This window comes from Pogona vitticeps, chromosome 2 (genome assembly GCF_051106095.1).
Source record: "Pogona vitticeps strain Pit_001003342236 chromosome 2, PviZW2.1, whole genome shotgun sequence".
NCBI classification, from domain to species: domain Eukaryota; kingdom Metazoa; phylum Chordata; class Lepidosauria; order Squamata; family Agamidae; genus Pogona; species Pogona vitticeps.
The window spans coordinates 134,918,659-134,939,945 of NC_135784.1; the positions used below are offsets into that span (position 1 = coordinate 134,918,659).

Genomic DNA, 21,287 nt, shown 5'->3' on the forward strand with positions numbered 1-21,287 from the left:
GGGTGCGGCGGCGGCGGCGGCTACAGCAGCAGCAGCAGCAGCAGCAGCAGCAGTAGTAGTAGTAAGTGGCGGCTGCGGGTGTTCTCGCTACGTACGTGTAGTGCTGCGGCTTCTCGGGCTGCGCCTGGAGCGCGCTGGCGGGCGCCACCGGCCCGGTCGCAGGAGGCCCGGCCGTTACCGGGCCCTTCGACATGTTCCTGCCTTCCGCTCCCTCCTCCACCGCCCGCTACCACCGAGGAGGAGAGCTTTATTATTCACTCTGCGCGGTCCGCACGGAGACCGCAATGCGCAGGCGCAGCCGCCGCCATTACCGCCCCGGGTTACCCAAAGCATGCTGGGGGGTGTAGTCCCGGTGATGGCGGAAAGTCCCCCTTTTCTTTTGCTGGGCTTCCGGCCCTTAAAACTACAACTCCCGGAGGTGACCTGCTGTCGCTGCACGGAATGGTGCAAGAGCGTCAGGCTTTATAGGAATTGTAGTCCTGAGGAATTCCTCGATTGGGCTGCGATCGAGCGGGTGTATCGGGTACCATATACGCTTCAAGCCATTTGAACAAACATAGTCGCGCGTAAACTGTTAACAACTCGACAGTAATGAGGTTTATGTGGCAGTAAGTGTTATTAGAGGAAGCTTACTTCCTAGCGAGTGCATATAGGATTTCAGGTTTAAGGATTCGTGTTACCGCCTTTTGAAGATTAAGTAGAAAACATGTATATAACGAGATGGAAAATATAACAGAATATATATATTTTCTAATTTCTGTAGAAAATGAAGCTGGGGAGCTGAAAAGAGTTCGTTAGACTGAATTCTTTCTGTATAATATTTTGATGTTTGCTTTTGTATTTTGATCAGCTATTGTCTGTTGCATCTGATGAAGCACTCTAAAACTTAAAAGCTTTACTTGATGACATATTTTAGTCCTTAATTCTCATTAAACTGTTCACTACTTGTGCTCCATCTATTTAACTTAGCCACCTCTCTAGAAATATTTGCAATACTAAGTGAGATATTTAAGGAGTGGTTTTATCAGTTCCAGCCCCCTCCCTTTGAGTTTCCATGGCCCAAGTGAAGATTCAGATCCTGTTTTCTAGAGTCCTTGTCCATCATTCTATTCAGTATACTTCACTAATTGTTCATAATTGCTACAACTATGCAGTGGCATGTGTATCTTAAAATATGGTTAAGCAATGGCATGGATATTTTGTGTCATTCCCTGTTCATCCGTATTAAATAATATTTGCATGCTGTCAAGTTGGTTCCCGCTTATGGCAACCGAGGGTTTTTTAGGTGTACAATACTCAGAAATGGTTTACCATTCCCTCCTTCTGGGAGTGCCTTGGGACCATGCAATTTGGCCATGACTACACAGGCTGACTCTTCTCCCAGGAGGCACAGTGGGGAATCAAAACTCCCAATGTATGGCTCCACAGCCAGATACCTAAAGCACTGAGCCAGCCAGTGTTAAACCATATTGGACTAATTTTATATAGTCCATTTGTATGCACACTGTAAGTCATACTGTATTAATTCAGTGAAGTTTAAAGGGTATATAAGATGTAATATTTTACTATTTGCCTTCTTCCAAGTTTATTTAGAAATGAACTGACTTGTCAATTTGACCTTTTTCCAAGTAAACATTATTAGGATGGAGCTGACCAAAGCTTCTTTAGAAGCCCTAAAGAAAGTCTGCTCCAAACCTTTCTCTTAGTATCTCTGTAGTATTTCTGTTACAATGTTGCTGATAAATTTTGTTATCCTAGCCTGACCTTTAACTGCTGGAGGCTAGGAGTGAATGCAGTATTAGGAATCACATATCCTATTTTTGCCTCTTTGTAACTGATTATAGTCCAAGGTACAGCTGTGCTGTACTGTATTTGTGGTACACTTAGAGGCTTTCAGCCCACATGGTCCTGCATGAAACAGGGCAAAGCTTTGCTGGGTGATGTTAGTAGTGAGGGTCTGTTGGCTGGGAGGATGAAAGGAACTGATTGCATCTCCTCATCCCACTGTAATTCTCTCATTCTTTGCAATAGCTACAGTACTTTAAAGCACCAGTGATGAAGGATGCGTGGGACAAAGACTAGGTTCCCCTTGTCTTTGTGCTGGAATCATTGACCCCAGTCCTCAGCTCTCTGCAACAAAATGTGCTTAGTGACTTATTGCTTTACCAAAATAATGAACTTCTTACCAGCTTTATTACTAAAGAAAATGAAAGGTCATTTCTATTAATCTTGTAAATGCAAGTCTTCACTCTGCACTGGTTTAACCATTTGTTGTTTAGTATATATATTTCATTCAATCACAATGTATAGATACTACAAGGAGCTCATATTTATTTGATTAAGAAATATTTATAAACCATTTGGATCAAAAGACTTGAAAACAATGTGTAACAAAAATCAAACATACAATACAGAAATAACCAAAACAAAGATACAACATTTACATTAGTCATAACGCATACACCAAAGCTTATAGGCCTTCATTTTCTCTCAGTGGAAACTAATTCTGTGAACAACTTTACCAAAAAACAAAACAAAAACCAAACAAATCTGTCCTGTAAAACTAAAATCTTAGGGTTGTAATATTTAATTCATAAGTAGAATTGGGGTCAGTGTACTGTGTTTTTCTAATGGAAACTTAAAAGGGCATAGGACTTTAACTTTAATAGAATGTATTTGTCTTCTGCATGATGATATATTACAATAAAATATGTTGCTTACTGTTAATGACATTTCTTCATATCCTTTTAAAGGTTTTTACAAATATAAATTAATATGACATTATTCTATACCATACATAGGATGTTAATAAGGGCAGTGTAATTCAAGTCCTGTGATCCAATGGTAATAGGGCTCAGTAGATGTACAGTATATGGTCTATCATTTTAGTGTAAATTTCAGCTTGATTGTAGAAAGACTATAATTAAAACATATAAGATGAGATGTGTGGAAATTGATTCTTGTTTGACAGAAATCTGTCCTCAGTTTAAAAGATAGCCAAACAAATAAAAACTCTGATTGGTTTCATGAGATCTAAACAGTTTAATGTCTGCCTTCATAGCCTGCTTTCTTTGCTTGTGTAGCAAACCACCATCAACATGAGAATTAATATATCAAACTTACTAAATAAAGTAAGAGTTTTATTGGAATGGATATACTGTATTTTCTTCCTTTAATTTGGGATTCACTTTGTGTATTACAAAGTATATGAAGCACATTAATAGTGCTGTCTATGATGTCCTATAGTTTTGTATGTTTTACACTAAGCTGTAGCATAAGTCCCTTATTCATAGAAGCTGCAGTGAATCTCTACATTCAAGTTGAAATCAATTAACATATCTACAGAATAGGTGCTTTTCTTATTTTTTAAATATTCTTTGCAAATGTATACCAAGCTCTTTCTTGCTATATGAAATTATCTGAAGATGCAGTTCACCTAGACCACAGAATAGTGTTAGATAGTGGATTAGGTTTTTTGAAAAAAACAATTAATTTTTCCCACTAAATGTTTATATTTTCTCTAATCTATTGTGATGAAGAGTTTAATAAGCCTGCAGTATTCTAATTCCAGCTGTTAAGATATTGTAAAATGACATTGTAAGTTATGGTTGGTGAAATATTATTTAATAAATTATTGTTAGCTTGTAAATGAAGAGGAACAGTAAATACACATTAGATAGAATACTTGGGTAGCTGCAGAAGCAGCTGACCATTTATTTTATCACATGCGACTATGACTTTTCCTAAATTATGTTATCACTGCTGGATCCTCCATCTCCCCATTTGTAACGCGCTATTTTCCCACATTGCCCTCCCCATCCAGGCTGGGACACTCAAAACGGACTGCTTTTCTTTCCCATTGACTTTCTATTGTGGAGCTTTGCAACAAAAACAAGGATCCAAACTATGTTTTCTGTCATCCAATCAGAGCCCGGAGCTTTGCTACAATTCCAATTGGTTTGGTCCAACTCGTGATAGCCAATCAGGGTGCTGCTTTAACCGCCAATCGGCTGTCGAGCTTTCATCCAATCAAGTGCGAAATCCGGGAAAACGGCCTTTGTGTCAATTGGCGTCACGGCGCCGGCGGACGCGGACGCCAATAGCTCTGCGCGCTGCGTCTCTATATTGTGAGGTCATAACGTTCTTGGCCACCTCCCGCTATATATTCCGTGTCCCCGCGTCGGGGAGGGGACAGTTACAGGCGCCTTCGAGAAGGTGGAGGTTGCAGAGAGAGGCTGTTTAGTGCGGAAGTGTATTTAAGGTATCTGTCCTGAAAAGTGAGTTTCGGCTCTGGGTGGAATGATAATTTTACGGAATGGGGTAAAGAAGGTGCTTGACTTCTTGGGGAGCGCTTCTTAATGGATGGGAGAAGCATTGATTTTGCTTCGTTGTCGTTCCTTTGGTTTAGAGAGGAAATAACGGCCGTGTTAGTGGTCGCTTAATTATTGGGGAGAGATACGATATAGGAGGTGGGGGGGAATGATATATTTCTGTGTACTGTTGAAAGTGGGCGGGCAATAGCTCGAGGCTTTTCCGTGGGGGGGAGGGGGAAGAAACGGCCTGCCTTGGCTCATTGCCCACGTCAGCCTGTGAACATCTGGGGCGGCTGATGGGCCTCCGAGGCTTATCCCCGGGGAGCTAGTATAAGCAGACGTGGCAGGACAAATAATTTTGTCTGCAACGTACTTGTGATGACTAATGGTGGTAATTCCGTATTGCATCATTTATTTCTGGCTCTAGAAACATAAGGGGAAATGGCCCGTACCAAGCAGACTGCCCGTAAATCCACCGGTGGCAAAGCTCCACGTAAACAGTTGGCTACCAAAGCTGCTAGGAAAAGTGCTCCCTCTACCGGTGGAGTCAAGAAACCTCATCGCTACAGGTAATTTGTGGGGGAAATGTGTTTGCAGGAGTTTGGATTATTTGAGGCCTAGAAGTGCATCTGTGGAAAATAGGCATCTTACAAAGATGGGGGCGCTGTTGCATCACAATTGGCTTACGTTGGGTATACAGTAGTTTTGCTATAAGCCATAGATTGGTGTCCTGGAAATGCCCTGTGATAGATCAGCTGGCGTGATAGGCTGCATCAGATCCTGTTCTCATTAATGCTTTTGATAAAGAATCTGTATTGAGAAAGTATTAGATTGTTAGATAATGTTACACTGTTGTTGCTTTTTAATGCATTTATATTCCTGTTAATTTTTAGGCCTGGTACTGTGGCACTGCGTGAGATTCGTCGTTATCAAAAGTCAACAGAACTTCTGATTCGCAAACTTCCATTCCAGAGGTTGGTCAGGGAAATTGCCCAAGACTTTAAAACAGATTTGAGGTTCCAGAGTGCAGCCATCGGTGCACTGCAGGTATGGTTGTGTTCCAAGACTTAATGTAGATACTTCAGTTGAGTGCTGGGGAAAGAGGGAATTGCTTGGTTGATGTGTGGCTTCTAACGGTGTCTGTTTTTGTTTTGTAATAGGAGGCTAGTGAAGCATATTTGGTGGGGCTCTTTGAAGATACAAATCTGTGTGCCATCCATGCCAAGAGAGTTACTATCATGCCCAAAGACATCCAGTTGGCTCGTAGGATACGGGGGGAGAGGGCTTGAGTGGAGGCAGTTTTTATTGTGTTTTGTAGTAAATTCTGTAAAATACTTTGGTTTCAATTTGTGACTTTTTTTGTATGAAATTGTTTATAATATGTTACATTTGTACTTAAGTCATTCCATCTTTCACTCAGGATGAATGCTAAAAGTGACTGTTCACATAAAACTCAGTGATGTGAGCCTTGTTGCTCAACAGTGACAAGTTGCTAATATGCAGAAGGGATGGGTGATCTTTCTTGCTTTTCATGCATGTTTCTGTATGTTAATGACTTGTTGGGTAGCTAAAATTGTAAGGTACTAGAATTGATATAAATGTGTACAGGGTCCTTTTGCAATAAAACTGGTAATAACTTGATCCAAGTGTTTAACAATTGGGGCTGTTAAGTCTGACCATACACCACTGTGATTGAATGGACTTTCAGAAGGGTAAACTACAAGTCTTAACCACAGTGTAACTTACAGTTTCCTTAAAACGTAAACCTGGCAGCTATAGAATACACTATGTGCATTTATAATAGCTATTTTATATATTGTAGTGTCAACATTTTTAAATTAAATGTTTTACATTCACATAAGAAGTCTCGTTATTGTTGTGGGGAAAACAGTATGCTTTATGCTATATAATTCTTAAGCCTGTTTACTGCTTTGAATAAAATCCCAGTAACAAGAATATTACAGTAGTTATGTGAACTAAGATAGTTTAAGTTTCTTATTACCATCAGAGTAATTTAGAGACAGTGAGAATTTAGCAATATTTCTAGCTTACAACAGTAATGTTTTTGTCCTACTTGGGTGGTATAAACACTGGCTGTAACTGTAGGGCAATTGCTGATTCTTATTTTTTATTTTGTAAAAAAACTGCAACTTTGTTGCATTCCAAGTCCTTTTAAAGCTTATCTTGTGCTAACATCTGTGCTTTTGATCTTTGAAATACAACACTATACTATATATTATCTAAAATTTGAGGCTATTTATAACTTAATTGAAGTAAGACAATCCCTTGGTGGAGGCCCTTGTTCAGGTTGCTGGCAGTGGGTCCTGGGAGGAGATGAAAGTGCTTGTATTTAAGTGTGTGTTTTCTTGCAAGCTTTTACTTAAAACGGGAATTAAAAGTACAGTGTTGCGCTTGCTTTGAGAAATTGAACTGTTCTGTGCAGTAAGTACTATTTTGTTGCTTGACTTATATCAAACATCTCATTTGCAATGTAGAAATTTTGGTTAATACAAACTGTACAAATTCACAGCCTTAGCTTGGGTTTTATTCCAAATGTTGAAAGTGTCACTGCAAACATGGAAAAAGTAGTAAAAATATGACTCTTCGGTAGAAGCATCCAAAACATTATTTCCAATGCACAATTCCGATCCATTCCAGATAACTTCTTAATCCAAGAGCTGCTGAGGTCTGCCAGGCATCACTGACTGAAACTAGGCCTTGCAGGCCACTGGCACTCCCAAAAGTAGGTCATTGGCAGATGCCCAGCAGTAGAACTGCACATGTCTTACTAGACAAACCATTCCGTATGTTTAAATCCAGCACCTAAGGAAACAAGTTACAACTCTTAAAATACTTTATCTGAAATTTCAACTTGGAAGTAACATGCTGCTGTAGTAGTGTGAATGGGAAAAACTAACATTCTCAACATACTTTTTAGATTATGATAGCTTGTGGACATTATTTTAAATCCTATATATGGGGTGAATGCTGAACAAAAAACTTTTGAAACCCTTGTGTTCTCATACAATAGGACTGTGAAGCTGCTGTTTTAACACACTTGGGTTTTCTTACATTTTTGTCCCCAAAATAAAGTTGGCCTATATTTTAATATACACCATTAATTATTGGAAAACCTGTCATAATAGTAGCTGCAACCTTGTAAAATTATTAGCTATATATCCATGACAAAGTATACTTGGGTAATGTCCAACATATTGAGCACAGTTCCTCCCATGCAATACAACTTCAGTGCCCCCTCCCCAATCCGCTGTGTGGAGTCCGTCACTCTTCCAGACCAGGTTTGTTTCAGTAAGGGCCTTAATTGTATTAAAAGTAGCCATTCTGGTGACTGGCACCATTGGATATAAGCGGGATATAATGGGACGTCACTTATTGCTGAAAACTAATCCAAAGAATGTAATGTTCTTACCAATCCTGTTGATTATTTCCTCACTTTCTTCTTCAGAGTTTGCTTCAAACACACAGCACTCAAAAGTACTATTTTCTTGAGACTCTGGTGAAGTCCTGCATAAAGGAAGTATTGATGACACTAGTTCATAGCCAATTTTAAGCCAATATGCTTCTGACAGACTTCAAATTTTAGTTCTTTCTGCCTCATTGCTCATCTTTTGAGCAACATGAACTCGACTGACAAGTGAGGTGAGTTGAGTTACAGATTATCAGCGCAGGTCACAGTTTCTCAAAAAATCTAAAGTTCCCTAGGGTGAGGATTTTATTCCATATTAGAAGGAAAGATATGGTAAAGATATGTTTTTAAAAAGGTTCCTAGAAACTGGTAGAGAAATCAGGTTACATTTTTATATTGATTATAGAACAAATACTGAATTATATGCAAAACTTGTAAAATTGGTCAGTACCCTGTTCATTAAACAGCAAACTGCCAGTAACATAGCGAGAAAAAAATGCTGATACTGGTGTGTATTCAAACTTACACAGTGCAGAAAGCAAAGATTTTACTGTTGTCCAAACGCCTTCCCACACAGGAAATGTCTGTATAAGGAAACGAGAAGAGAACCTGGCAACATAATAACAGTTGTTGGCTTGGAACTTATTATTACGCTCATTTGCTAAGTGTTTATGTAGGTACCATATCATTACAGTACTTGAAAGTATAGGTCTAAAATAAAATATTTAGATACATATAGTATTTTTAAGCAAAGTTCACATTTTAATACACATTTCTGTTCTGTATAAAAAATACATGAATTGTATTATATCAATATTATTAGAAGGGACAAAAGATTTAAATACAGCCACAGGTGCAATAAAAGTATTCTAACCTTTGAAGTAGGTTTTTGTAGAACAAGGACCTCTGTTTCTTTGACATCAAATAAAACCACCTGTGGGAAATACAGACTATTACTAGATATTGATAAAGGACAAGTTAAGGTTTGAGTGCTGCTGCGTTCTCAGACTTTCTCCATGGCAATTTTCTGCCTTCCTTTTACGTACAATTAGGTGCATAAATAGCCATAGCCACTGGTTCTTAACCTTGGGTTACTCAGGTGTTTTTGGACTGCAACTCCCAGAAGCCTTCACCACCAGCTGTCCTGACTGGGGTTTCTGGGAGTTGCAGTTCAAAAGCATCCGAGTAACAAAGGTTAAGAACCACTGGCCATAGCGATAGCCTCAGTGGAGTCACTTAAGAAGCATACGTTTCAAAGAATTAACAGTGTAACCATTTTGGCAGACATTTCCCTTGAAAGTAATTGCATAAACTTCCACTCCTACACTTTTTTTTAGCATTTCTGTTTTACAACCTTAAAACAGCATCTGGCCCATTAAGATTTAACAAAATTTATTCAGGATGATAAAGAGCCGGTACATCCAGGATTTAATATCAGATTTCCTTGGATATACCATCCAAGCCTTGTAATTCAGCTCTCACCTGAGCTGAATAAAAACATGCTGAAAGGGGATGAAGTCACCTCAGCATCAGTATCATCCAAGATACACATGGTTATTTGTGAGCTACCCAGGGAAACAGCCATGTAGAGTACCTAGAATGGACATGGCTGGGTTTCTTTAGCACATTGAAACAACTGGCTATTGGACACCTGTTCATTTTCAACTGTTTAGTGGCAGGTAGTTTGGCACTAGACAAAGGAGCTGAGAAAGCAGAGCATGAATTGGGTGCCTGCCCCACAGAATTATTTACAAGGTGGTACAGTGGACCCTTGACTTACAGATGGCTTGACTTACAGACTTTTTGAGTTACAGACTTCTCTGGCTGCAAAATTTAGGTTTGACTTGCAGCCTGAGAATTGATTTACAGACCAGAAAAAAACCAAAATGGAACAAAAACGGCCTGTTACGGGATTAATCGGTTTTCAATGCACTGTAGGTCAATGGAGACTTGACCTACAGACTTTTTGACTTGAGAACCGCCTTCCAATACGGATTAAGTTCTCAAGTCAAGACCCCACTGTATTTCTTTAAAAGGCTAAGCAAAAATAACCATTTTGTTTTTGTTGTACCCAAAGTATCAGAATATACTTAATAATGACAACAACTAGAGTGCAGCTACAAAAGTATCTTGGTTGAGGCAAGTGGAATGTTTGCCCTGTTTACACATTGCTAGCCATCACACAGAGTTCACAGTTGCATTAGAAAGACACAGTTCTTCAGTGGCAAAAGAGTTCCATAATCCTTATTCTGGCTATGCTGTATTTTGTAACAGTTTTATGTGAAATTGCAACAGTACATCCAGAGATGGTGGTTTTAATCAATACAGCAGCATATTTTTGCCTTGCTGGAGCCCTGGGTATGTTAACAACCCTGGCATAGCAGGGATTGGATCCAAAATCATGTTTACAACAGAACGCACTGGACCCCCAAATCCAATGGATTTCTGTAGATCTGTTCTAAGGCTGACGAGTCTAGATCCAATTCATGGTGTCCCGGTGCATCTATGGTGGTTTTGAACCACTTAAGCAACTTCATTGCTGGAAGGATCAGGCATTCAGAAAAGCCCAGTAAACCTGAACGTTAGGAATTCACAGCTGGGCTGCTTTTGACCATACAGACTAGATGAAACTAGAATCAAGTTGTAGATGTGTAAGATGCTCAAGCTGTCCATATGTTCATTAAGACTATGAAAATGCTAAATTCTACCTCTATTTAAATACCAAGAAATGTACACATTTCATATCATCATTGATATAAACTACAAGCATCACTGTCTTGTAAGCTTAGTAGTATTTGCAAACAAATGCTCCGATTGTTTTTGATTCAATCCTGCCTTTAAGAAACAACAACCAACTTCATCCTACAAATGTAGGAAAGAAAAGCTCATCTACCTCATACAGTTTTGACTTAATCCGACAGCATTTCTAGAGCCTCTCAGCATAAGCACTGTGCTCAATTACTTGTTATAAATTATCATTTGGTACCATGGTAATTTTCTGTGATGATTCAATACATCCAAAGTTAAATTTTAAAAAGGTAAAGGTTCCCCTTGACATTTAGTCCAGTCATGTCCGACTCATCCCCGTTTCCAAGCCATGGAGCCAGCGTTTGTCCAGAGTTAAAAATACCAGAGAAACTGATGGCCTGGTAAGAGTGGAAAAACTATAATAGGTCCCTTTGACATTCTTGTTTTATTTTTGATGATGATGATAGAAAAACATGGAAAAATGGGAAATTGTCTTCTTGGCCTATGGTGAAGAAACTGATGAAGTTGGCATCAAAAGAGGAATATTTAAAGGGGATTCTTTGTCACCACTGCTGTTTCAACATTTCACTAATCCCCATGTCAATAGTTTTAAATCAAACTGGATTGGACTGCCATATTTCAAAACAAACAGGAAAAGTCAATCATCTGCTATACATGGATGATCTAAAACCATATGCAAAAAGTTCTACAGGGATTTTTTAAAAATCACTGCTGAACACAGTGAAAATATTTAGTGAAAATATTCATATGAAATTTGGAATTGACAAATGTGCAACTCTGTCTTTACACAGTGGCAAGATCCAAAACCTAGATGGAATAGAGTTTTTAAAATGCAATATTATAAAATCACTATCCACTGATGAAATTTATAAATATGTACCTCGAAATACTAGAAGCAGATAATATTCTGCACACAAAAGTTAAAGAACTGACAGAAAGGGAATATATCAAAAGACTGCAGAAAATCTTAAAATTAAATGGTGGAAATACAATCAAAGCCATAAACACACGGTCAGTTCCAGTAATTAGACATCCAGCTGGAATAATAGACTGGACCTAAAATGAATTAGAAGAAACGAAAAACATGGAAACTAATGACAAAGCAATCAAGCATTATATCCAAAAAGTGATGTAGACAAATCATATTTACCACAAAAAAATGGAGGCAAATACAGCATGTAGCAGAGGAGGAAAAATAAGCCTAAATGATTATATTAGTACAAGTAGAGAAAAATTAAGGCAATGAAAATGGAGAATTTTTGAAAACAACAAAAACAAAAGCTCAATATACGAAACAACCATCTGAAAATAAACAATTGGGAAAATAAACCACTACATGGACAACACCTGAGAAATATTGATGGAAAGCATGATAATTGAATATGGGCATAGCTAAAATTGGGAGCCTTTAAGAAAGAAACTGAAGGCCAAAAGTCAATTAAGTGATATGTCATCTACCAATAAATGAAAAAAAATCCAGCTTGCCCTGACTCCCTACTGAGGGGGTAACAGAAGAAGAAGCAGTGCTGTCTTATTTTCATGGCAAGCCAATGCAGTGGTACCTACCTACCTACCAATCCACCTGCTCCCTATGGAAAATGTGGGGGAATGGAGATTGAGAGAGAGGAATAGACTAAATAGGGTCAGCTTTGGGGTGTGGTATGATTTCTTGCCCCTTCATGGATTGCTGTCTTGTTGTGGCGAAGGGGCTTGAGTAACTCAGAGAAGCTACGGGCTATGCCGTGCAGAGCCACCCAAGACGGACAGGACATAGTGGAGAGTTCCGACTAAACGCAATCCACCTGGAGTAGGGACTGGCAATGCCACTCCAGTATCTTTGCCAAGAATGCCCCATGATCAGAAACAAAAGGCTAAAAGATATGACGCTGGAAGATGAGCCCCTCAGGTTGAAAGGCGTCCAACATGCTACTGAGGAAGAGCGGAGGACAAGTACAAGTAGCTCCAGAGCTAATGAAGTGGTTGGGCCAAAGCCGAAAGGATGCTCAGCTGTGGATGTGCCTAGAAATGAAAGGAAAGTCCAATGCTGCAAAGAAAAATACTGCATAGGAACCTGGAATGTAAGATCTATGAACCTTGGTAAGCTGGATGTGGTCAAACAGGAGATGGCAAGAATAAACATTGACATCCTGGGCATCAGTGAACTAAAATGGACAGGAATGGGTGAATTCAACTCAGATGATTATCATAACTACTATTGTGGGCAAGAATCCCGTGGAAGGAATGGACTAGCTCTCGTAGTCAACAAAAGAGTGGGAAAAGCTGTAATGGGATATAATCTCAAAATTGATAGAATGATGTCAATACGAATCCAATGCAGACCTTTTAACATCAGAATAATCCAAGTTTATGCACCAACCACCATTGCTGAGGAGACTGAAATTAAACAATTTTATGAAGATTTACAACACCTTCTAGAACTGACACCAAGGAAAGATGTTCTTCTCATTCTAGGGGATTGGAATGCTAAAGTAGGGAGTAACAGTTAGAACTGGATATGGAACAACTGATTGGTTCAAAATCGGGAAAGGAGTACGACAAGGCTGTATATTGTCACCCTGCTTATTTAACTTATATGCAGAATACATCATGCGGAAGGCTGGACTGGAGGAATCCCAAGCTGGAATTAAGATTGCAGGAAGAAATATCAACAACCTCCGATATGCAGATGATACCACTCTGATGGCGGAAAGTGAGGAGGAACTAAAGAACCTTGTAATGAGGGTGAAAGAGGAGAGTGCGAAAAACGCCCTGAAACTCAACATCAAAAAAACTAAGATCATGGCCACTGGTCCCATCACCTCTTGGCAAATAGAAGGGGAAGATATGGAGGCAGTGACAGATTTTACTTTCTTGGGCTCCATGATCACTGCAGATGGTGAAAGCAGCCACGAAATTAAAAGATGCCTGCTTCTTGGGAGGAAAGCGATGACAAACCTTGACAGCATCTTAAAAAGCAGAGACATCATCTTGCCAACAAAAGTCCGAATAGTCAAAGCTATGGTTTTTCCTGTAGTGATATATGGAAGTGAGTGGTGGACCATAAAGAAAGCTGACCGCCGAAGAACTGATGCCTTTGAATTGTGGTGCTGGGGGAGGCTCTTGAGAGTCCCCTGGACTGCAAGGAGAACAAACCTATCAATTCTAAAGGAAATCAACCCCGAGTGTACACTGGAAGGACAGATCCTGAAGCTGAGGCTCCAGTACTTTGGCCATCTCATGAGAAGAGAAGACTCCTTGGAAAAGACCTTGATGTTGGGAAAGTGTGAAGCAAGAGGAGAAGGGGACAACAGAGGATGAGATAGTTAGACAGTGTCATGAATTTGACACAACTCTGGGAGGCAGTGGAAGACAGGAGGGCCTTGCGTGCTCTGGTCCATGGGGTCACAAAGAGTCAGACACTACTAAACGACTAAATGACGACGATGATTTCTTGTCCCCAAACATTCTATTGCTTGCGTGTGGATGCAAGGATTGTGCTAAATATCAAATTGCACTTTGAAGCGACCCTGTTTAGTATGATCTTGCCCACAATAATTTGACTGGCTATTTGTGCCCTTAGACGACCCTACAGAGTGTTTGAAACTTATTATGACCACAGATGTGTGTGTGTGTGTATTATTGGCTATTTAAAATATTTTTGTCCCGCCTTTCTCCTTAAAAAGGACCCAAGGTGGCTTATATCATTAAAAGAACAATATACAAAAACTAAAAACAGTATGGTACAAATATTTAAAAAGAATTAAACAAGTACCATCGTGCCCCACTTAACGATTACCCCGTATAATGACGAATCCGCTTCACGGTGATGTTTTTGCGATCGAAATTGCAATCGCAAAATAATGTTTTAATGGGGTTTTTTCGTTTGACGATGATCAGCTCCGTGCTTCAGGAACCGATTCTTCGCATTACGATGATCAAAACAGCTGATTGTCGGGTTTTCAAAATGGCTGCCGGCTGCTCAAAATGGCTCCCCGCTGTGTTTTTGGACAGATTCCTCGCTCTATAGGCACCGAAAATGGCTGCCCCTATGGAGGACCTTCGCTGGACGGTGAGTTATTCAGCCCATTGGAATGCATTGAAAGGTTTTGAATGCATTGAAAGGTTTTCAATGCATTTCAGTGGGCTTTTTTATTTCGCTTTACGACGTTTTCGCTCTACAGCGATTTCGCTGGAATGAATTAACATTGTCAAGTGAGGCACCACTGTATCATTGTTATGCAGTGAGTGTAGCTGTGGGAGCAGTTGTGGCCTGTGCTGTTGGGTTGTTAGTAATTAGTGGGAGTGAAGCGGTTCCTTGGGTGAGCGTTATATAAATGCGCATGTGCGTTTCATTTGGTATCTTTCACCTTATCTTGTTGCTGAGAAATGCTGAATAAAGGCATGCCGATTTACAACTTGGAGTCACGAACCCACTATTTAACATTTATATTAAAAACGGTAAATAAAATCAATACTAAAACACATTTAAAACAACAGAGCACAACAGTCCATTTCAAAATCCCTCTCACAAAGAGGTTATGTGGTGATTTCCTGCAATTGTCATAAGGGATTTAATAGATTACTCTACGAGATTAAGTTCTCTTGTCCCATGATATCAGCATGTGTGCTGAATGTAAACCAAAACGTCAAGAGTAAGAAAACTGAGGCGGAAGCAGACAGAGCCACTAGGACCTACATTTGAAAGGCCAGGACCAAGCTAAGAGACCTGCTGATGAGGAAGAGAATGTAATGGCTAGTGCCTTCTAGATCTGTTGGACACAACTTCCATCATCCTCAGCTAGCATGGCCAGTTATAAAAATTTATGTGTCCCAGAAAAATACTTCTTTTTTCTAATCTAATTCTTCATCATTTGATTTTGTCCTTTTCATGCATAAGTTAATGAAAGTGCAACACTCAGTACCAATTGATTCCTCTCTTTTCTCCATGTTAACGAGGAAGGGCACTGAGAGTTTGCTAGGCTTGTTTCTCTAGGACAGTGGTCGGGGAACAGGGGTAAATTACCCCAAATGGGGTAAAACTGAAAATCCTGGGGGTAATGAGCAGAGTTCTACCCCCGACCTCCCACTCACCCACCCCCACTCTCTGCAGCCAAGCCTCAAATTGTAAGCCACCTCTCCCTGTTACCTCCTTGGTTGCAGCAGGGCACTTGTAAATCCTCCTTTCAGAGAGTGGAGATAAGCCTGCTTGATTGGTTACAGCTGTGGAATAGCCCCAGGCAATCAATCAATCCGGGGCTTCTGAATGACTGCTTCCGCCAGAGATGACTGCATGCAAGCAGGAGGAGGGAAAGGATCAAGTTAAGGAGGGAAGGAAGGTGCGAGAGACCAAGGGCTTCATCAACCTTATTTAAATGTATGTAGAAAATGTATGGAGAAAATGGAGGGAGGGAGGGTGGGTCGGTGGGTGGGTGAGTGTGGATGTGTGTGTGTGTGTGTGTGTGTGTGTGTGTGTGTGTGTGTGTGAGAGAGAGAGAGAGAGAGAGAGAGAGAGAGACTCAAAACTATGAAAAAGAACACGCAAGCAAAAGAGAAAGCTTGAATTAAGGCGGGGGAAGGGTGGCTTTTTAAGGTGCTGTCTAGGTTTATCATTGCTTTCCTTCCAAGAAGCAGCTGTCTTTGAATTTCGTGGCTGCTGTCACCATCTGCAGTGATCATGGAGCCCAAGAAAGTAAAATCTGTCACTGCTTCCATATCTTCCCCTTCTATTTGCCAGGAGGTGATGGGACCAGTGGCCATGATCTTAGTTGTTTTGATGTTGAGCTTCAGACCATTTTTTCCCGCTCTCCTCTTTCATCCTCATTAAGAGGTTTCCTTAAGTCCTCCTCACTTTCTGCCATGCTTTTGCATAGTCAATGAAGCAGAAGTAGATGTTTTTCTGGAACTCTCTGGCTTTCTCCATAATCCAGCACATGTTAGTAATTTGGTCTCTAGTTCTTCTGCCCCTTCAAAATCCAGCGTACTTCTGGGAGTTCTTGGTCCACATACTGCTGAAACCTAGCTTGTAGGATATTGAGCGTAACTTTGCTAGCGTGTGAAATGAGTGCAATTGTACAGTAGTTGGAGCATTCTTTGGCACTTCCCTTCTTTGAGATTGGGATGTAGACTGATCTTTTCCAATCCTCCGGCCACTGCTGAGTTTTCCATTGATGATGATTAAAAAAACACACTAGTCCTCTGATATTGGGCTGTGGCACCAGGGTGGGTGACATGACCTTTAGCCTGGCTTGTTCCTTTTTGCACACCACACATAGAATGATTAAAGTGGTAGGGAAAGCCCAGTCTCCAATTCTGTGTTGGCTGTCTCTAGCAAGCATGTCATAGCTAACACCACTCTGGCAACCACCGATGATGATTAAATCCTCTGTGAGCTAGCAAAAATTTAATGCAACTTGCTAGACACGTTGGACACCTTACTATTCCCTATACCACACCATGGCTGGAGTGCAATGTGTTCCAGCAAAAATAGTGCACATCTTTATCAAATTTGGTGCCTCCTGCTAGTTCGGTACACGGCCTGTGTAGATTCAATAATATTTTTAATTCAAATAATGTATGATTTCCTTCCTTTCGAATCAAGGGGGTAATGTTGGCGTATATAAATTTGGGGGGGGGGGGTAAAAGGTAAAGAAGTTCCCTGGCCCCTGCTCTAGGAGAAAGAGTAATGCATCTTGAAATGTGATATCCTGAGAGAAAAGAGAATGCTGCCTTCCCAGCAAAACCAGATTGTATATTGACCCATCATTACTCTGAGTACTGGACTGACCGACTATTGAATATTTTGTTATGAAATGGCAGGCCAGTTATGAAATTTTACCTTCTACATAGTGCCTTGTACAAAATTAACTTACATGCCCCCCCTCCAAAAAAAATACTTACCATTCAATTGCACACATTCAACATGTGTTTTCTCATGTTCACACATTTCAACAACTGGTATTTGTCAAAGCAAAACCGTCTTCCTCCTATTCTGTTCTCTTTCCCTTTTGGAAAGATTGTTGTTTTGTTATCTCAGAGCATTTGCTCAAGATAGAAGGAACAAAAACTACTTCTCCAGCTTCAGGGAAGCTCTTTTAATTCCACTGTCTCCTGGACAGCATGTGCACTTTCATGTTTGGTTTCTGTCTTGGGTTCTGGACTGGAAAAGATCAACTGTGTCCTACATCTGCTCCAAACATTGATCTAAGAATGTAGGGTTGCCAGATGATCATCCAGAATTACCGCTAGTTTGGTAACAATATATTCTCTGGTACTGTAAAAGTCCTAGGAAGACTTGGTCTCCCTGTTTTTCAGCACTTCTGGTCACTTCCTGTGTCAGCCAGACTTGGATCCACTCTAGCAAGTGCTAATTTTTAAAGAAATGTTCCAGTCAAACTCCGTTTTGTCTCCTCCCAAGAAAACAAGAATGAAGAAGAAGCAACCAGATTGCAAGGGCAAAGCACTGCCATGCATTTTAACTGTACATCTCTTCCTACTCTAGTCTGCACATTTTGAACACTCTTACCCAGGAACATACCTGTGATGGCAAATGTTTCTCTAAAACCATTGGTATCCCACGGTCTAATACTTCTTTTCCACCATACTGAAAAAAGAAAGAAACAGGAAGTTATAATAAAAATAGGTAACAACAACAACAACAACAACAACAACAACAACAACAACAACAACAACAACAACAACAACAACAACAACATCCAGACCCTTGGTCTCACCTTTCCTACATTGACCTGGCCTAAGTACCGCAAATTGTACAGCAGTCTGAGGAGAGAACAGGCAAGATGATTAGTTTAAGAAATCTATGAGCAGCACTTCATGTACTCAGATACAGTTTTTGAGATGGTTGAAGCTGCACACTGAAGTCTTTTGGCTTCACACAAAATCTTTGCTGGATGATTTTGAGTGGCTATACTATCGCAAGAAATGTTTACACTAGCTGTCTGACACTAGCACAAGTACAGCATCTGAATATCACATACACAGTGTAACAACAAGGGACTGGTGCAGGCACGTTCAGATGGCTGTCTCTCCTTATAATACAGAACAGGATAAGCAACATGTTGGCCTCCCAAACAACAATTACATCAACAATCATGTGGCATCAAATCAATACTGACTAATGGCGACCCTTCTCAGGGTTCTCTAGGCAGAGAATACTCAGAAGTGGTTTATCATTTGCTTCTTCTGGAGGCACCTTGGAACTATGCAGCTTTACATCATCCTTTCCCATGAACTAGGCTAGATATAGCTGATAGGAGTTGCAGTGTAATAGTACCTGGAGAACCACAAGTTGCCCACTCTTGATACAGATGTGATTGGAACAAGATCGGGTTTCAAGGTATTATTCAAGAGTTCATTCAAACACGTATGAGCCATTCACAATTGATGTATGTAATGATAACAGAGCACACAGAAGGGGAATCAAATTAAGACATAAGACATAAGACATAAGAAATTTATTTGTCATTGCGCTCACAAGTGGGTGCAACGAAATGAGGTGCTCTTCCCCGAGGTAAAACTGGACAACACTACAAAAAAAAAGTTAAAATATACACAACTTTCACCATCCAAATATAGATACCCCGTTTTCTCTCAGCAATTAAAAAGTCCACCAAAAACTTATGGCCCCGCATTTAAACTCAATACTGCACTTGGGTAAAAACTGTTCTTGAATCTGCTTGTCCTTGCTTTCAATACCCTCTCATTCCAGCGTATGTTGCATTTAATCTCCCGCCAGCTCTGCTTTTAGGCAACAGGATATTAGCCTTAAATTTTAATTGGCCCTATCTTTACCAAAAGTATTCCTAATACTCGTTGGCACTGAGCAGGCATTTGATGCGAGAAGAGCAGGTTTCTACTATTGACACAACAACCAAGGAGACGTCCTTAGCTGGCCTGACCTTGGGACAACTCTTCCTCACCTCACAATTCCCACTTATGCATTCATGCTTCTCCTTTCATGACCCAAATGGGAGAGCTATGGAAGGCGTGCGGTTTTCCTTGAATACATATCACTTTCTGCTCCAACCCACAGAAATGCCACATAGCACTGTTTCATTGTATCTCATCATAACACCTGTGATCAGTCTGTACCAGGTGAATGGGCAGGTACAACAGCTCAGGAACCAAACTACACAGGCTGTGGTCTGAATTCATGCAAGGCTATCCCCTTCGTTACAGTTTGTTGACCCTGAAGCCTGCAAGCACTTGGCCTTCGCCCACCACTCTGGGCAGTCCCCTACCTGCCTCCCTGTAAGCTCCAGGCTTCGCTCTTTTCTTTGCACTTATGCTCATGCTGGAGCTGGAAGCTGGGAATTTTCTCACGGAGAATTTTCAGGTAGGGCAACAGAGGCTTGTACATCCCTCCATCATGCCATTTCCACCGGATTAGGCGAAAACTCAGCGGCTTGCCCTTCAGTTTCTGTAACACTGTCCCAGCCTGAAGGAAAAAAGGGCAGATTGCCAATTAGCAACAAGATTTAAATGCCACACAACAACAGTCCCTTATTCTTTCTGTTCGCTGCCCACCCAACAGCATGGGTGTGCTGTCAAGAACTGTGACACAGTGGAGGCTTGTTCACTCCCTACTATTTGGTTCAATGCCTAATGCTTAAGAACTACAAGGTACAATCACAGACGTCACACATCAGCATTAGAGGTCATCATTGTTACTGTATCTGTAATAAGAAAATGGGTGTGCCTGTCGGTCAGAACCAGGGATTTAGGACTGTAGAAACCCAAACATCCAACGCTTGATACGTAAATGGGCCCATGATGTGTGCAACAAGGTTCATTTGGTTTTGTATTAAAAGGATGTAGAGACACCTTTTCACTCTGAGGGCCACTTGAAATGTCATTTGGGCTGAGAGTAGCAAGATGAGCATACATGTACTCTCTTTCGTATCACTACACACACAAACATACACAAACTCCTTAGAAACCAAGAAGAAGGTCTTCTGATGGCTCTATCTTCCTTTCGTGCACACTAGGAGGCAGGCCCTCTAAAAGCACACAACGTTGTCAGCAGCAGTGGCAGCTATTAGGTAGTAGTTTCAACAACAGAGACCAAAGGGGTCACTTGTGGGTCACAGATTGAGCACTCCTGGTGTGTAGGGCACAAGAGGGTAAGATCCTAAGGCCCTTGTCTGCAGGGGATACTTCTTTTAACTCACAGAATTATGAATGAACAAGAAAAGGCTTTCTCAGCAGAGCTCGAAAATAATATGTGTTCCTCTTTTCCCTTGATGGGACTGTAATGGCAGCAATGTAAGGTGAATTTGACCCAACTCCGGGAGGCAGTGGAAGACAGGAGGGCCTGGCGTGCTCTGGTCCATGGGGTCATGAAGAGTCGAGCATGACTAAACGACTAAATGACGATGACGAAAGTTGGTGAGGTTTTCTCCATTGAACTTTGTTAGCCATCACTGCACTCTATGTGTAAGATGCTACAGCCTAGATAGTTTCCCCTACATTGTTTAGATTTCACTTGGCACACTAAATTCCTTTGTTGCCCAGTTGAAAAGGTGGGGTGGAAGAAAATTAGTGATTAAAATTGAAAAGGTATTGTGGTCAGATAAAGGCTGAGGAGTTGGCTTTACTTTCTGATTAGCAGTAGTTTTATATGGACTGTACCATGGCCCATTGCGTAAGATCTGCATGCATGCACTTCTCCTCCTCCTCCTCCTCCTCCTTTTGGTTTTTCTTTTTCTTATAACTTCTTTGCCACATTTAGAAATAGTTGTTTCTTGTTTTCTGAATACTCC

The 21,287-nt window shown here is 40.6% G+C and overlaps 3 protein-coding genes across 15 annotated transcripts in view; 1 reads left to right on the forward strand and 2 right to left on the reverse strand.

Annotated features, from left to right (window-relative positions):
* Positions 1 to 314, reverse strand: part of UNK (unk zinc finger) — a 74,664-nt gene extending 74,350 nt beyond the window's left edge. For all 6 annotated transcript variants that reach the window (XM_072990529.2, XM_078386015.1, XM_072990527.2 and 3 more), the window contains exon 1: positions 96 to 314. In XM_072990529.2, the coding sequence (XP_072846630.1) occupies positions 96 to 193 (98 nt within the window). In that variant the 5' untranslated portion in view covers positions 194 to 314. The remainder of the gene's footprint in view (positions 1 to 95) is intronic.
* On the forward strand, positions 6 to 6,840 carry H3-3B (H3.3 histone B). 4 transcript variants are annotated; one of them, XM_078386019.1, is made up of 4 exons: positions 6 to 61; positions 4,741 to 4,882; positions 5,207 to 5,360; positions 5,474 to 6,840. In XM_078386019.1, the coding sequence occupies exons 2-4, from the start codon at positions 4,755 to 4,757 to the stop codon at positions 5,600 to 5,602; spliced, it is 411 nt and encodes a 136-aa protein (XP_078242145.1). In that variant the 5' UTR covers positions 6 to 61; positions 4,741 to 4,754; the 3' UTR covers positions 5,603 to 6,840. The 4 variants fall into 4 exon arrangements, with proteins under 4 accessions (XP_078242145.1, XP_078242146.1, XP_020660735.1 ...); XM_078386020.1 differs by having other exon boundaries at positions 6 to 58; XM_020805076.3 differs by lacking the exon at positions 6 to 61 and adding an exon at positions 4,060 to 4,261.
* LOC110085175 (uncharacterized) overlaps positions 6,837 to 21,287 on the reverse strand; it is a 34,142-nt gene continuing 19,691 nt past the window's right edge. For 2 of the 5 annotated variants that reach the window (XM_020805073.3, XM_072990531.2), the window contains exons 10-16: positions 19,767 to 19,963; positions 18,240 to 18,285; positions 18,044 to 18,109; positions 8,615 to 8,674; positions 8,267 to 8,349; positions 7,744 to 7,838; positions 6,837 to 7,136 (exon numbers count right to left, since the gene is read on the reverse strand). In XM_020805073.3, the coding sequence (XP_020660732.3) occupies positions 7,102 to 7,136; positions 7,744 to 7,838; positions 8,267 to 8,349; positions 8,615 to 8,674; positions 18,044 to 18,109; positions 18,240 to 18,285; positions 19,767 to 19,963 (582 nt within the window). In that variant the 3' untranslated portion in view covers positions 6,837 to 7,101. Of the gene's footprint in view, positions 7,137 to 7,743; positions 7,839 to 8,033; positions 8,350 to 8,614; positions 8,675 to 18,043; positions 18,110 to 18,239; positions 18,286 to 19,766; positions 19,964 to 21,287 lie in introns of those variants that run through there. The other 3 variants (XR_012083806.2, XR_002301605.3, XM_078386017.1) reach the window with 3 other exon arrangements.

Excerpts from the sequence above, each read along its gene's own strand:
- H3-3B (XM_078386019.1), top strand. The coding sequence starts at position 4,755 with ATGGCCCGTACCAAGCAGACTGCCCGTAAATCCACCGGTGGCAAAGCT. Across the intron at positions 4,883-5,206 it reads AAGAAACCTCATCGCTACAG|GCCTGGTACTGTGGCACTGC; the intron begins GTAATTTGTGGG and ends GTTAATTTTTAG. Across the intron at positions 5,361-5,473 it reads CAGCCATCGGTGCACTGCAG|GAGGCTAGTGAAGCATATTT; the intron begins GTATGGTTGTGT and ends GTTTTGTAATAG.